The 12,506-nt window shown below is 39.8% G+C and overlaps 1 protein-coding gene across 1 annotated transcript; it reads left to right on the forward strand.

Moving 5' to 3' along the window:
- Positions 1–1,639: 1,639 nt before the first annotated feature.
- Positions 1,640–8,500, forward strand: LOC122792728. Its single transcript, XM_044060310.1, has 4 exons — positions 1,640–1,704; positions 7,299–7,444; positions 7,976–8,131; positions 8,256–8,500. Exons 1-4 carry the CDS (start codon positions 1,640–1,642, stop codon positions 8,498–8,500), a joined length of 612 nt encoding a protein of 203 aa, XP_043916245.1.
- The last annotated feature ends 4,006 nt before the right edge of the window (positions 8,501–12,506 follow it).

The following is a 12,506-nucleotide window of genomic DNA, read 5'->3' on the forward strand; positions in this document are numbered from 1 at the left end:
ACACACACACACACAGTGTCACTCACTCACACAGTCCAACCCAAAGAAGCCCAAACCCAATGTCCAAAATTCCAAACCAAAACCAATCCAATAATACACAGACAGGATCAAAAAGACAGCCTAAACAGCCAGGGAGGGAGGGACACTGTCACTCACGGCCACGGGACTCACTTGGACAGGAGTGGATGGACTAGTCTGGAATTCAAAAATTACTTGCAAAATCAAATGCAGTTTGCAAAATAAATAAAAATCCTGCAAATTGCAGAAACTAACAAGCAGTCTGTGTGTGTGAGAGTAATGTTGTGCTGTACTCCTCCTGTCCTGTACAATAAACATGCCGCCCGTGAATAGTAACGGTCAGGGGGGGAGGCAATGGCATTAGGCAATGGATGTGCGTGCCTGCAGCGTGCAGCCTGCCTGGTCTGGTGGTGCTGGGCAGGTTACACATTTACAAAGGTAAATAAACTTGCACAACACATACACAGCACTGACTGATCAATTTACTGATAAATCTGACTCTTGTTAGTTAAATTAAACGCGGTACAACTTACAGCACAGCAGGTTGCAGACTTGCAGGCTGGCTGCCAGGTACACAGTGTGTGTGCACTGTGCACGGATGGTGCGTGTAGAGAGGAGCCTGAGAGGTCGCACAGGTGTAATTCTTTTCTTGTTTTTTTCTTTTATCTTCTTGACTCTCTGTCATCAATCATTCTAGTATCTGTCTTCTTCTTGCTTGAGTGAAGAAGAGGAGTCTGGACTCCAAGACAAGACAACAACAAGTAAAGTAGTCACGACTCATTCACGAGCCCCACGTACACTACACACTTGCTGCTAAAATGTAAATAAAGAAGTCAAAAATGTAATTTACTACTTTGTTTACATTTTAGCAGCAGCAGCAGACCACCAGCCCCAGCCCCAGCAGCAGTGCACGTGCTGATCATGCCTCTGTAGCCCTATAAAGAGGCAGAAAGAAGCGGTCTCTGACAATGACAAGACTTTGACAGACAAATACAGAAGAACAACACGCCGGATCACGGAAGCTAACTGAACTGAAGAAAAGAGAAGCCTGGGGCTGGCTAGAGAATTTGATTGATTGAACAAGCGCACCAGTGAGACTTCGAAGTTTGACAGTCCACTCCAGCAGCACTAGAGATTTCAAGCAGGTGCGGGTCAATGCAGTAACAGTTTTTAGGGCAGGCTAGCTCTAGCAGTCTAGCAGAGAGAATCTGAGAACTTAGAGAGTCGTGTTTTTTTTTTAATTTTATTTAAATAATTATTTTTTTTGTTTGTTTGCTTAACTTGGCTTAATTACAATAGTCAACAGCAGCAAACAAACTGCAGCATATACATATTAGTAGTATTTTACTAATATGGCATTTTTGGCTATTGAAGTTGTGTTAGTGTGGACTGGTGGTGGGTGAGGGAGGGTAAGTTAATTATCCTGGATTCCTGGTGGTCTTACTCTTCCTGGTTGGTTTACTGTAGGATTCCATCCTGGTGTCTGTGACAGTGGGACCCGGTCCAAGTCAGAAACTGAGTCGTGTCAGTGGAGAGTCTTATAGTCATCATCATCATCATCATCATTCAACATCTTTCTTTCTTCATCTCTCATCAAGTCATCATCATCATCATCACCATCATGAAAAAGTTTATTACTTCTGCTGCAGCTGCTGCTTCTTCCCCTGGCTTCTCCAGCAACAGCAGGTAAGGAAAAAAAGATAATAACTAAAATATTGTTGTAGTGTGTGTGTGTGTGTGTGTGTTTTTTTTTTTTTTTGAGTAGTTTTTTCAGTCATAATAACAACTAAACTAACTCAGTGAAGTATGAAGTTAGTAGTAGAGTAGACTTAGTCTAGTCTGTGTGTCAGTCTGATATGTTTGATATTTTTGTTTTATACCTCAGAGATTTAGGAACTGAATGAGATTGAATTTGAAATTATGTTATGTTACATATCTCTTCAGTTCAGAGAATTGCTGTTGTGTTGGAGTCTGGAGAGACAGTGCAAAGTAAACTAAAGTAGATGTGATGATGATGATGATTAGTCGGATGACAGTGACACAGATGGAGTGGGACTGTGGGAGCTTGAATGAAGTAGGGGGGAACTTGGAAGGGATATAGTTGCAGCCTGCAGCAGAGAGCAGCACTGATGGGTTGGGTTGGGTTAGGGTACCCCTAAGGCAATGTCAAGTCAACCTTTCAGTGCAAGAAATATGGACAAAGCCAGAAAAATGGGATGATGGGAGTCACAGGACAAAGAAGGCCAAAAAATAAGTACATAATTTAAATATTGCTCCTATAAACTTAGAAAGTTAGTAGAATAACAGGATTTACATTATTATATGTTTTTCTGAAGGATATAAAGTCTGAAACTGCAATGTCTGTCATTGTTTAGTGTTATTTATTGACTGAATACTGACTTTCAATCTTCAGTAATTCTGCCAGAAGACCACACATTTTATGAGGAACAGAGTGAGACCAAAAATATCAGTAAAAAGTCTGAACATTCTGTGAAAATCTGTATAGAGGTATGAATCAATGAACTGAACTTAGGAGTCAGGACAGGAGAGGGACTAGGGGAGATGGATATATTGTGCTGACTGGCTGTGGTTGTAGATGTATTGTTTTTGTTTACACACATGATGTAACCGCTGGAAGTGGATATGATTATGAAGCTGCTGCCTAAACAAAACAAGTTTCATTGTTTCGTCTGACTGTCGTTCGTATGATTATCTGACCAGACAATGTGCTACTGCTTAGAAACCGAACTAAGCATGATGTGACTGTCCATGGTTTGGTTTTTGAATGCATGTTATAGGCTTTTCTGTAATATGTGCTGCAAGCTGGATTATAAATTCCTTCTTGTTTATTTATTCATTTATTTGTGTATTTGTTTAGATGTCGCCTGCATAGCTACAGTATAAGACAGTAAAACATGAATGAATGAGTTATATACAGGCAATTACATTACATACAATTCAAGGCAATAGTAATATCAGGAAAAAAACATTTATTGCACCTAAAAAGGAGCAGCAGATATAAACCAAACCAGCTAGCCTATCCTCCCACCTCATGACATGAACCTATTTACTTTGTCTTTTATGTGTTGCTTACAGTTCTTTATTTGAGCATAGCCAGGCCATAGACTATTCATCATCATAGTTCATAGTCTCACAGACACATACACACACACCTAATCCTATCCACCTATGCATTTAGGTTCATAGGTTCATAGGTTCATACTAGGCTATCTGCCCGAGGGCATTTACAAGCCTAGCCCATCGTTTTGTGGCTTACGCCACCCCTTTAGTATGGGGAACTATACCCATTATTTTGCTGTGCCTCTGTCGAGCAGTGACACTGAGGTAATCCCTGGGGTATATCTGCGATCTCCCATCCATTGGTCAAGATTTCTCTTGAACAAGGCCAGCGAGGTGCTCTGCCTCACATGTACCGGGATTTTGTTCCACAGCATAGGGAGACTTTGGGTGATGAATCTATCCCTCCAGCACGTCCTATTAATAGCCGTGTCAAGGTTTAAGTCTCCCGCCCTTGTGGCTCTGATGGATCTAGATTTTTTGAGGTGAAGCATATTCATCAAATCTGGGTTTGACATGGCCTTGTATGTTAGGCAAAGGTCACCTCTGAGCAAGCGGTAAATGACTGAATAGAGCTGGAGTTCTTTCAGTCGGGCAGCATAGGACAGATTTTTGAGACCCTTTATCCTTTTGGTGAGGAACTTTTGTGGCCTCTCCAGTTGCTGCAAGTGTCGGGTCAGATACATTGCGAATGGGGCATTGTACTCAATCATTGGTCTGATGAGTGATGAGTAAAGGGAGACTATGACCTCCCTTGATCTAGATGAGAATCCCTTCATGATAAGGTGGGCAATGTAGAAGGTCTTCCTAACTACTTTAGCTACATGGGTGTCGAATGACAGACTACTATCAACCTGGGTCCCCAGGTCCCTGATAACTTCTTCTGCGCTCAGTGGATTGCCACCTATTTGGTAGCTAGGGTAACCTTGTTTTTCCGAAGGGTATGACTATGCATTTTTTGGCATTTAACTTTAGGCCGTGGCGCTGGCACCAGTTATCCATTTCTGTGAGACCCTTCTGAAGGATATCTGTGTCAGATGTGTTTTCTACTATGGCCAGTTTGCAGTCATCTGCAAACTTTGTCAGCCATAACCCTCCTGTGTTTGCTTGTACTTGGAAAAGTAGATGCCAAACAAGAGTGGGCCCAGGACTGAGCCCTGTGGGACACCACTTGTGACAGGCTTTGAGTCTGACATGGCGCCAGCAACTCTGACCCTGTGGGTTCTGTCACTCAGCCAGTTTGCAACCCATCTTGTGATGTATGGGTTGACATTTAAGCTGATGAGTTTTCAATGATACCGAGTGGGGTATTGTATCGAAGGCCTTAGCCAGATCGAGGTAGGCTGTATGGACTGCCTTTCCCTCATCAATGGCTTTGGTGACTGTTTGAAAAAGTCGACCAAGTTTAAAAGGCATGATCTGCCTTTGACAAAGCCAAACTGGGTTGGATCCAAAGTCTGCAAATTCCATATGTCTTTATTTATGAGGTCCATTATGATCCTCTCCATGGCTTTGCAGATAAGGCTTGTCAAGCTAATGGGCGGTAATTTCCAGGGTCGGTGGAGGCACCGCCTTTGTGAAGTGGTACCACAGTTGCAGTGCGCCACTCCTGGAGTGCGTATCCAGAGGTAAGACTTTGATTAAACAGCTGTCCTAGCTGTGGGTTTAATTCCTCATTGAGTTCATGGAGCACACAGCCGGGGACACCATCAGGTCCCATGGATGCTGTGTTTTTTGCTTTGGAGAGAGCAGTTCTCACTTGGGCGCTGGAGATGTTTGTATTTTCTGGCTGGTTGGTGTTATGTATCTGAAGCTTCATATAATCAGGGGGAGATGGTCATAAGTCAAAGAATTATATTTTTAACAGATTTGCTGAACCATTAATTCTGTCTTTTGTAATTGGAGAGCTCCTTACTTACTATTTAAGTGTTTTGCGTTTAGATTTAAGATTAGATCATGTTTATTATGTATATCATATCATGTTATGCTAGACTTGCATTGAGATTTAATGTTGATTGTCGAAGGCTCGAAGCGATTTTTAAAAGGTGCACGTGCACTCTGTTATTCTGGAGTTTTTTATGCATTTATTGCTGCTGGTTGCTATGGTAATGTCATTGATGATGTGCTAAAGCTGTTTTTCTTTGATTTTATTATGCCTATTCTACTGTAAGGGAAATGAATATTTAAGATGTGATTTGCTTGAAGAAATCTTTCAAGTGCCCCCCGGCCCCCCCTGTGCCTGACAATGAGATAAAAGCATGAGCAATAAAAAGTCTTGTTCATTTTTATTCATAGTGGAGCTGGAGGTGGGTGTGGGTGTGCTTACTTTATTTTGCTTACTCATGTAGCAGCCATTGTGGGCAGTATGTAGAACAGACTGTAGTCTCCTGAAACCATAAAACACAACATGTTTACTGTGTTAAGAAAAAATAGGATTTATAAATCAGCAGATCACAACAAAGCAGGACAAGTAAGTGTGTGCACTGTACTGTGCAGTGTGTGTGGTATACAATATGATATGCTGCATATGCATTTGTCTTGCAAGTTGCCAGACAGTGACATTTTGTAAATGGGAATGGGATTATTACACGATTGCAGTAATATAGTACAGTACTACAGTTATATATATGGAAAGTGGCAAAGTGTACATCACTTTTTCTGCAGACATGCTTCATGTAAACGAGCAGTTTGTTTGCCAAGAAACACTCTTGTGTCCTAATAAACAGAATATTGATTCTTGTTTGTGGAGTGGAATGGATAAGTGCATAATGGTCCCTCTCCTCCTGGTCCATCATGTAGTAGTGTCACCAGGCCTCCCTTTTGTCACTGTTACCTCTTCTGCTGCGTAAGGGTGTTTTGTAGCTGCTGTGCTGACTGAGCCTGTGAATAATTTTGATAAAATGCAATGTGAGATGTGACATGTATTTGCATTTTGAGACAGAAATGAGGACGGGAGTCGGGACAAAGACCTGCCATTAATTCATGGATGAATGCATCCTATTCCTGTGGGATTTAAATATTTTTATTGTTTTTATTATTTCACAGAAAACTTAATGGTATTAAGGATTTTTTACTCTAGTCTATGCAAACCTAAATAACATTAGTTGTGTAATGTTCTCCTAAGTAAAATATTACAGACTTGGACATTTGCTGTATTTATAAAAAAAAAATATATAATGCAGGAAGGTCAAGTATTAATAATACCTGTCATGAAGGGCACCACCAGATCCCATATAGGCCTGGCAAGCCAGCATATGGGAGCAAACTGGGAAGAGGCTTTTTTACAGATGTGTTCTTCAGCTTTGCCAACACAAGCCTCTTGGGGAACATCACATGTTGTTATATATTATACACATTTGTGCATGTTTGTTACAGATCTGAAAAGCAGCAGTCAGTCAGTCAGACATTCACTAGCTACTTTCTGTGTTCTGTTTTGCTAACTGGGTAGGTTGTCCTGAATGTGTGCTGCTGCTGCTGCAGTTGGCTGTAGTCTATAATATGTCTTCAGAAATGAATGCACATAATTCACAGTTTCGGGTTAATTTTGGATTCTCTGTGCACAATGTTGAGTAACTGTGTTCTGCTTTTTACAAAGTACTTACACTAACACTTTCACATGGGCCAGTTTCTGCAGTGTGTACAGAGTCTGTACTGTAGATATAACACATTATATAGTTAAAGTAGAACAGCTGGTGAATGGTGATGATGAATATGGTACATGTTTGCTGTGTTTGTATGCATATCTGTGCTTCTGTGTAAGCCTAAGTCAGGTTTCTGTGTAATTGTGTCCCACACTTCCACCACCATGACATATTGCTTTTATAAGCTTGGAACGTTGCTAGAATGACAGGTTTTGTATTAGCACTGCAGCAACAGCATGCATTTTCCGAATGATATGAAGTCTGTAACTCAAATGAATGTGATTATTTAGTGACTCCAATCCAACCTTTAGTCATTTGCCAGCAAAAACCACACATTTTATGAGGGTCAAAAACCAAGGAGCAAAACATATGGCAAAAAATCTGCACATTCTGTGAAAATCTGTACAGTTGAGAGGTATAGATGGCATGCCCAAAGCATCATTTTTCTTAATCACCCTACCTCCAGTCCCACGCCAGCTGAGCTGACTCACCTAAACTGTTTCATGTTTGTTTGTCTTACACTGACTGATTGCTGCATGATGGCATGTTTGGATTTTACAGGACTTCACAAGACAGTAGTTCTGATGCAGCTGCACCTGTAGCCCAACTTGGCTCAAGAAGCAAAAAGACCCCCAGAACCAGTGTGACCCCCATTAAGGAGTCCAAGGGTCAACTTGGGCATGCAGAGATGGCTGAAGGTGAAAAAGGTAAGACCTGTTCTCTTCTCAGTAATATCCAAGCCTTCTTCTAATACCTCAGACCTCTTGAGTTGTAGCTAGCCTAGCTAGCTGGCATGGCATATCCTTTCTTTTTATCATGAACAGTTAGTTACATTCTAATACTTCTATTAAAAATATTCCTCTATTCCCTTTACTCATAAAACAGTAATAGTATTAATTCAGAATTTTTTTTCTTGTTTTACAATTGTTAAAATTGTATTACCATGATTGTTTAGTTACACAGCTATGTTTATTGGCCTATAATGTAAATATATTCTATTTCTTTAAATGGTTAATGTTATTGTAATGTTTATGGAATGTGGAGCTTTTCTCCTGGCAGTCCTCGGCTATGCTGAAAATGGGTGATTTGATTTCCAGCTTAGTCAGACAATCTATCCCGGTCAGTAAATGTAAAATAAATAAAAATATCTCTGTGTTATATAATGTGGTTTACTTTCAGCGTAATTTCTGTCATACTTGGGGAGGTTAAGTAGTTTTTCTTTTTCATTTTACAAGTAGGTCAGGTGGTGACTCAGGTCCAGGAAAAAAGAATGTCGTCTTCATTTCAAGCTGTACCAATAGCAGTACCATCCACAAGCAGTGCAAGTGAGGAGGACCCAGTAATCATCATCACCCATGAGCAACCAGAAGCAGAGACACCTAAAGATGGAAAAGGTATTGGGCATTCTCTCAGTCTCTCTCTGTCATATTTTACTAGTAGTAGTAGTAAAATATGTGAGATAATCAATGTCTTCATCTTCATGCTTACTTACAGGAGTTTTTTGTTCTTATTTAACAGGTCATGTTGATAAAAAAAGAAGACTGTCTTCATTCCAAGCAGCTTGGAAGATGTCATTTGATTGGCTAAGTGAGAGCAAGGTTGGGCAAGGGTATGCATTCTGCAAAGTGTGTCACTGCAACATTAGTATTGGCCATGGAGGACGCCATGATCTGCACAGGCACATGGAGACAGAGAAGCACAAGATAAATGCAAAGCAGGCATCTGGAAGGAAAGTGACAGATATGTTTGCCACCCAAGCCTGACAGGCAAGTATAGCTCAAAAAGTAATAAGCGCTGAAGTGGAATTCATTTTCACACTTGCAGAGCACAACCTGCCCTTTAGTGCTGCAGATCATCTGCTGAAACACATGAAAAAACACTACGGTGATCATGAAGTGTTGAAGAAGGTGAGCTGTGGGGCGACTAAGTCTGCATGCATTACACGTGATGTCCTGGGTCCAAAATATCAGGAAGATGCAGCAGCAGTTTGTCGGAAGCAGCCTTATTGCATTTATTTAGATCAGAGCACTGATATGGGGATAATAAACTCCTTGTGATTCTAGTTGGATTTTTTGACCAAGCAAAGGGTAGAAATGTTGTTCGGTTCTTAGACATGCCCAACTGTGTGGTAGGTACAGGTGAAGCAATATACAACTGCTTTATGGAAACTCTTCACAGATTCAGCATTCCAGTAAATAATATGGCTGCATACTCCTCAGATAATGCTGCAGTCATGGTTGGTAAATACAATTCTGTACTGTCACGATTAAAGACTGTCAATCCTGATCTCTTCAGTATGGGTTGCCTGTGCCATATTGCAGACCTTTGCATCAAATCAGGTTTGAAAGCAATGAAATCACATGTCGAAGAGTTAATATCCGACATTTATAATCACTTTTCACATAGTGCACAGAGGCAACAGAAGCTAAACGAATTTGCATTGTTTGTTGACATTGAGCCACTTGTACTTATCCGACATACCCCCACTCGTTGGCTGAGTCTTCACAAAGTTATAAAGCGAATACTGGACCTGTGGCCTGCACTTTTATCATACTTCCAATCGTTTGAGCCCCGGGCACACAGAATAGACCTGATAACAGAATGGCTGAATAGTCATCAGGTACAACTGATATTCCTTTTCCTGAAGTATGCTATGGAGTCTCTCCTTAACTTCAATGTGCAATTGCAGGCCAGAAGTAGTCAACTTTTAACTCTGTACGTTGATATCACACATCTTCTTCAGGTGTATGCAACCAGGTTATTTAAGCCACATGCTGCTGTACAATTTCTAGATAATATCAGTACTACCAGCAATTCTTTATTTGAGGATGATAATAATATTTTGCAGCAGCAACACCTTCATGTTGGATCTGATGTTGAAAAATATCTGCATGACAATAGTGATGACATATTTGGTACTGTAAGTGAGCACTCCTTCTATAAACAAGTAAAAGCATTTTATGTTGCAGTCCTCCTGAAAATGAAAAAACATTTGCCTGTTGGTGATGCCATACTGAAAAATATTGCCAGTGTATTGGACCCTTCTATGAAATTAGATCTTGACATTGAAGTTATCACGGACATTGCAACTCGTGTAGGACTTTGCAAGTCATGGGAAGAGCGTTCTCAACTTAAGACTGAGCTTGGCATATACCAAGTTGTTAACATCAAGCTGCCACAGCAACAGCACAGCCAGAAATCTGAAACAGATAAATGTTTCCTCAGGTACTGGTCAACAGTCCTACAAAGCCCTGAAGTAAAACGAATATCTCTTTTTAAGCACCTCATTTTAACACTGCTTTGTTTGCCACATTCGAACAGTGAACCTGAGCGAGCATTCAGCATGGTGCGGAAAGTTAAAACAGAGCTGAGGCAGTCATTACATGCTAAAACACTTAACTCATTGCTAGCAATCAAAATGAATGAGGACAGTGACTGTTTTTCTGTGGATGTCCCACCACACATTCTACAAGCAGCAAAAGGGCAACTCTAGCATACAATAGAGAACATGCCCTCCAGACCCAGCACCAGGCGGCAGCACAACAAACAGACCCAGAAGGGCAACAGCCAGGCTCTGAGACCATCAGTGCAGAAGGTGAAGAAGAGCAAGAGGAAGTAAATTAATCCATCATGTTGTAAGATTGTGTGAGTGAGTCACATTACTCACATAGTCTCACTGTCTCATCACAGATCATGGATTGCTTCCAAGCTTCCTCCTTCTGCTCTGTGACATGTGACTTGACTTGACTTGAGTATTTTAAAAAGAAAATGATTGGTTATTTTGGTTGCTATTTTTATTTCATTTTAAGTCTGTGGTTAATTTATTTTTAATGTGGTGGTTGCTATTTATTTCATTTTAAGTATGTGCCTGTGACTGTGTGTGGGGTTATTTATTTGGTTGCTATTTTTATTTAATTTTAAGTGTGTGTTATTTTATTTATTTTGAATTTGGTTGCTATTAACTTGCTATTTTTATTTCATTTTAAGTCTGTGATGACTGTGTGGGTGCCTGGGGGTTATTTATTTTGAATTGATTTTGGTTGCTTGCTGCTACTATTTGTATTTCATTTTAAGTCTGTGTGTGTGAGCTGGACTGTCTGTGACCGAGAACTTTGTATTTACTTAGCTTAGTTAACATCACTTGTCATTCAATTGTCATTTTGTATTTATTTAAGTTGTATTGTATACACAACACAAGTTGATCTTTCTTATTCTTATTTCATTTTGATTTATTAAAATTTTACACACCACACCACACCACTGTCCCACACCACTCACCCACCAGACAGTGCCACCACAGCACAGCACCACTATTTGTTGTTAGAATTTGTTTGTTTTAATGGTGTGTGTGTAGTTAGAAGTTAGAACTTAGTAGTACCACTAGTACCAGTAGTACTACTAGCAGTGCTGCTAAGTAAGTAGTAGTAGTCTAGAGTAGACTAGTTAGTTAGTACTATATAGTACAAGACAGAGTAAATTTTATTTTTATTTATATAAAGAGAACTTGTTTAGTTTAGGTTTTATTTTATACATGATGTCATTGTGATTGGCGTTGTTCTTGTTCTTGTTCAGTGTTATTTTTCTAAAAAGAATATTGTATTTTAGTTTTGCAAATTTGTACAAGTTCAAAAATTAATATAAATAAAATACTATTTCTCTTATTTTGTGTTTCATGATCATATTTTGTTTGTCCGTTCTTCACTTTGCATGTAAATGTGTGTATCCCAGAATCCCACAGGAGTGGGCTGGGCTGCATAATAATGTATGCAAATTTTATGTTAATTAGCGTACAGATTTGTACCTATTTTTCATGGGTCTTGTCCAGATTTTTGATGTTTCCAGGTTGAGAGGTATGAATCCACATACATTAGTGACTCCCCTGATTCCAAGAGGTTTGGAGTTCAGAACACCCTTTAGGGGTAGGAAGCACAGGGGTAAAAACCATAGAGGTTCTCTTTCAATCAATAGTGAAATAAATGTAGAGTGTTCAAATGTGCACAGCATTTCTAAACATGTTTTATCACCTGAACAGGAATTACTATTGAATAAAAGTCTTGGTTTTATCCCAGGTTTCTTTGTGGATGAAAGCATTTTTGTCTCTGATATTTTGTCATTTTGTAGAAAGCTTAATTTGAAATTGTATTTTGGCCAACAGGATCATTCTCAAAGATCGACTGAATTTCGATTCTATAAATCTAATTTTAATCCACCCATGAACAAACGTGGCCATTTTCCAACAGGCAGTCATCAAAGATTTGCATTATAAACTAAGTTCTTCACAGATCCTCAGAAACAATTTAAAAATGGCTGAACAAAAAGCTCTCACAGATCTTAGAGCCAACACTGACATTTCCATTTTACCAGTGGATACGGGTGGGGTTGTGGTCATTATGGATTCCAGTTATTACTGGGTGGAGGGAATTAGACAATTGTCTAACCCTCAGCATTACATGAATATGCCCACCGACCCCACTCTGAATTTCAAAAAAGTGATTGATGATTTTTTGCAAGAAGTTGTGGATCATGGAATTATCAGTGACAAAATAAGACAACACTTAATGGTTAAAGACCCGGGCAAACAATATCTATACTTATTGCCCAAAATTCACAAATCTTTGATTGCTCCACTGGGTAGACCCATTGTATCAGGTATTGGCTGCCTTACAGAACCATTATCAGCATTTCTGACTGAACATTTACAACCGCTATTGCCACATATTAGAGCAAGGCTAAAGGACACAACCGAGTTTTTACAAATTGTGTCCGAGT

The sequence above is a fragment of the Protopterus annectens genome, chromosome 2.part0 (assembly GCF_019279795.1).
Source record: "Protopterus annectens isolate FY-2018-M chromosome 2.part0, PAN1.0, whole genome shotgun sequence".
Lineage (NCBI taxonomy): Eukaryota > Metazoa > Chordata > Ceratodontiformes > Protopteridae > Protopterus > Protopterus annectens.

Bases quoted from the DNA above. Each gene is read 5' to 3' on its own strand.
- LOC122792728 (XM_044060310.1), top strand. From the start codon at position 1,640: ATGAAAAAGTTTATTACTTCTGCTGCAGCTGCTGCTTCTTCCCCTGGC. The intron at 7,445-7,975 runs GTAAGACCTGTT...TTTTACAAGTAG, and splicing joins GATGGCTGAAGGTGAAAAAG to GTCAGGTGGTGACTCAGGTC. The intron at 8,132-8,255 runs GTATTGGGCATT...CTTATTTAACAG, and splicing joins GACACCTAAAGATGGAAAAG to GTCATGTTGATAAAAAAAGA.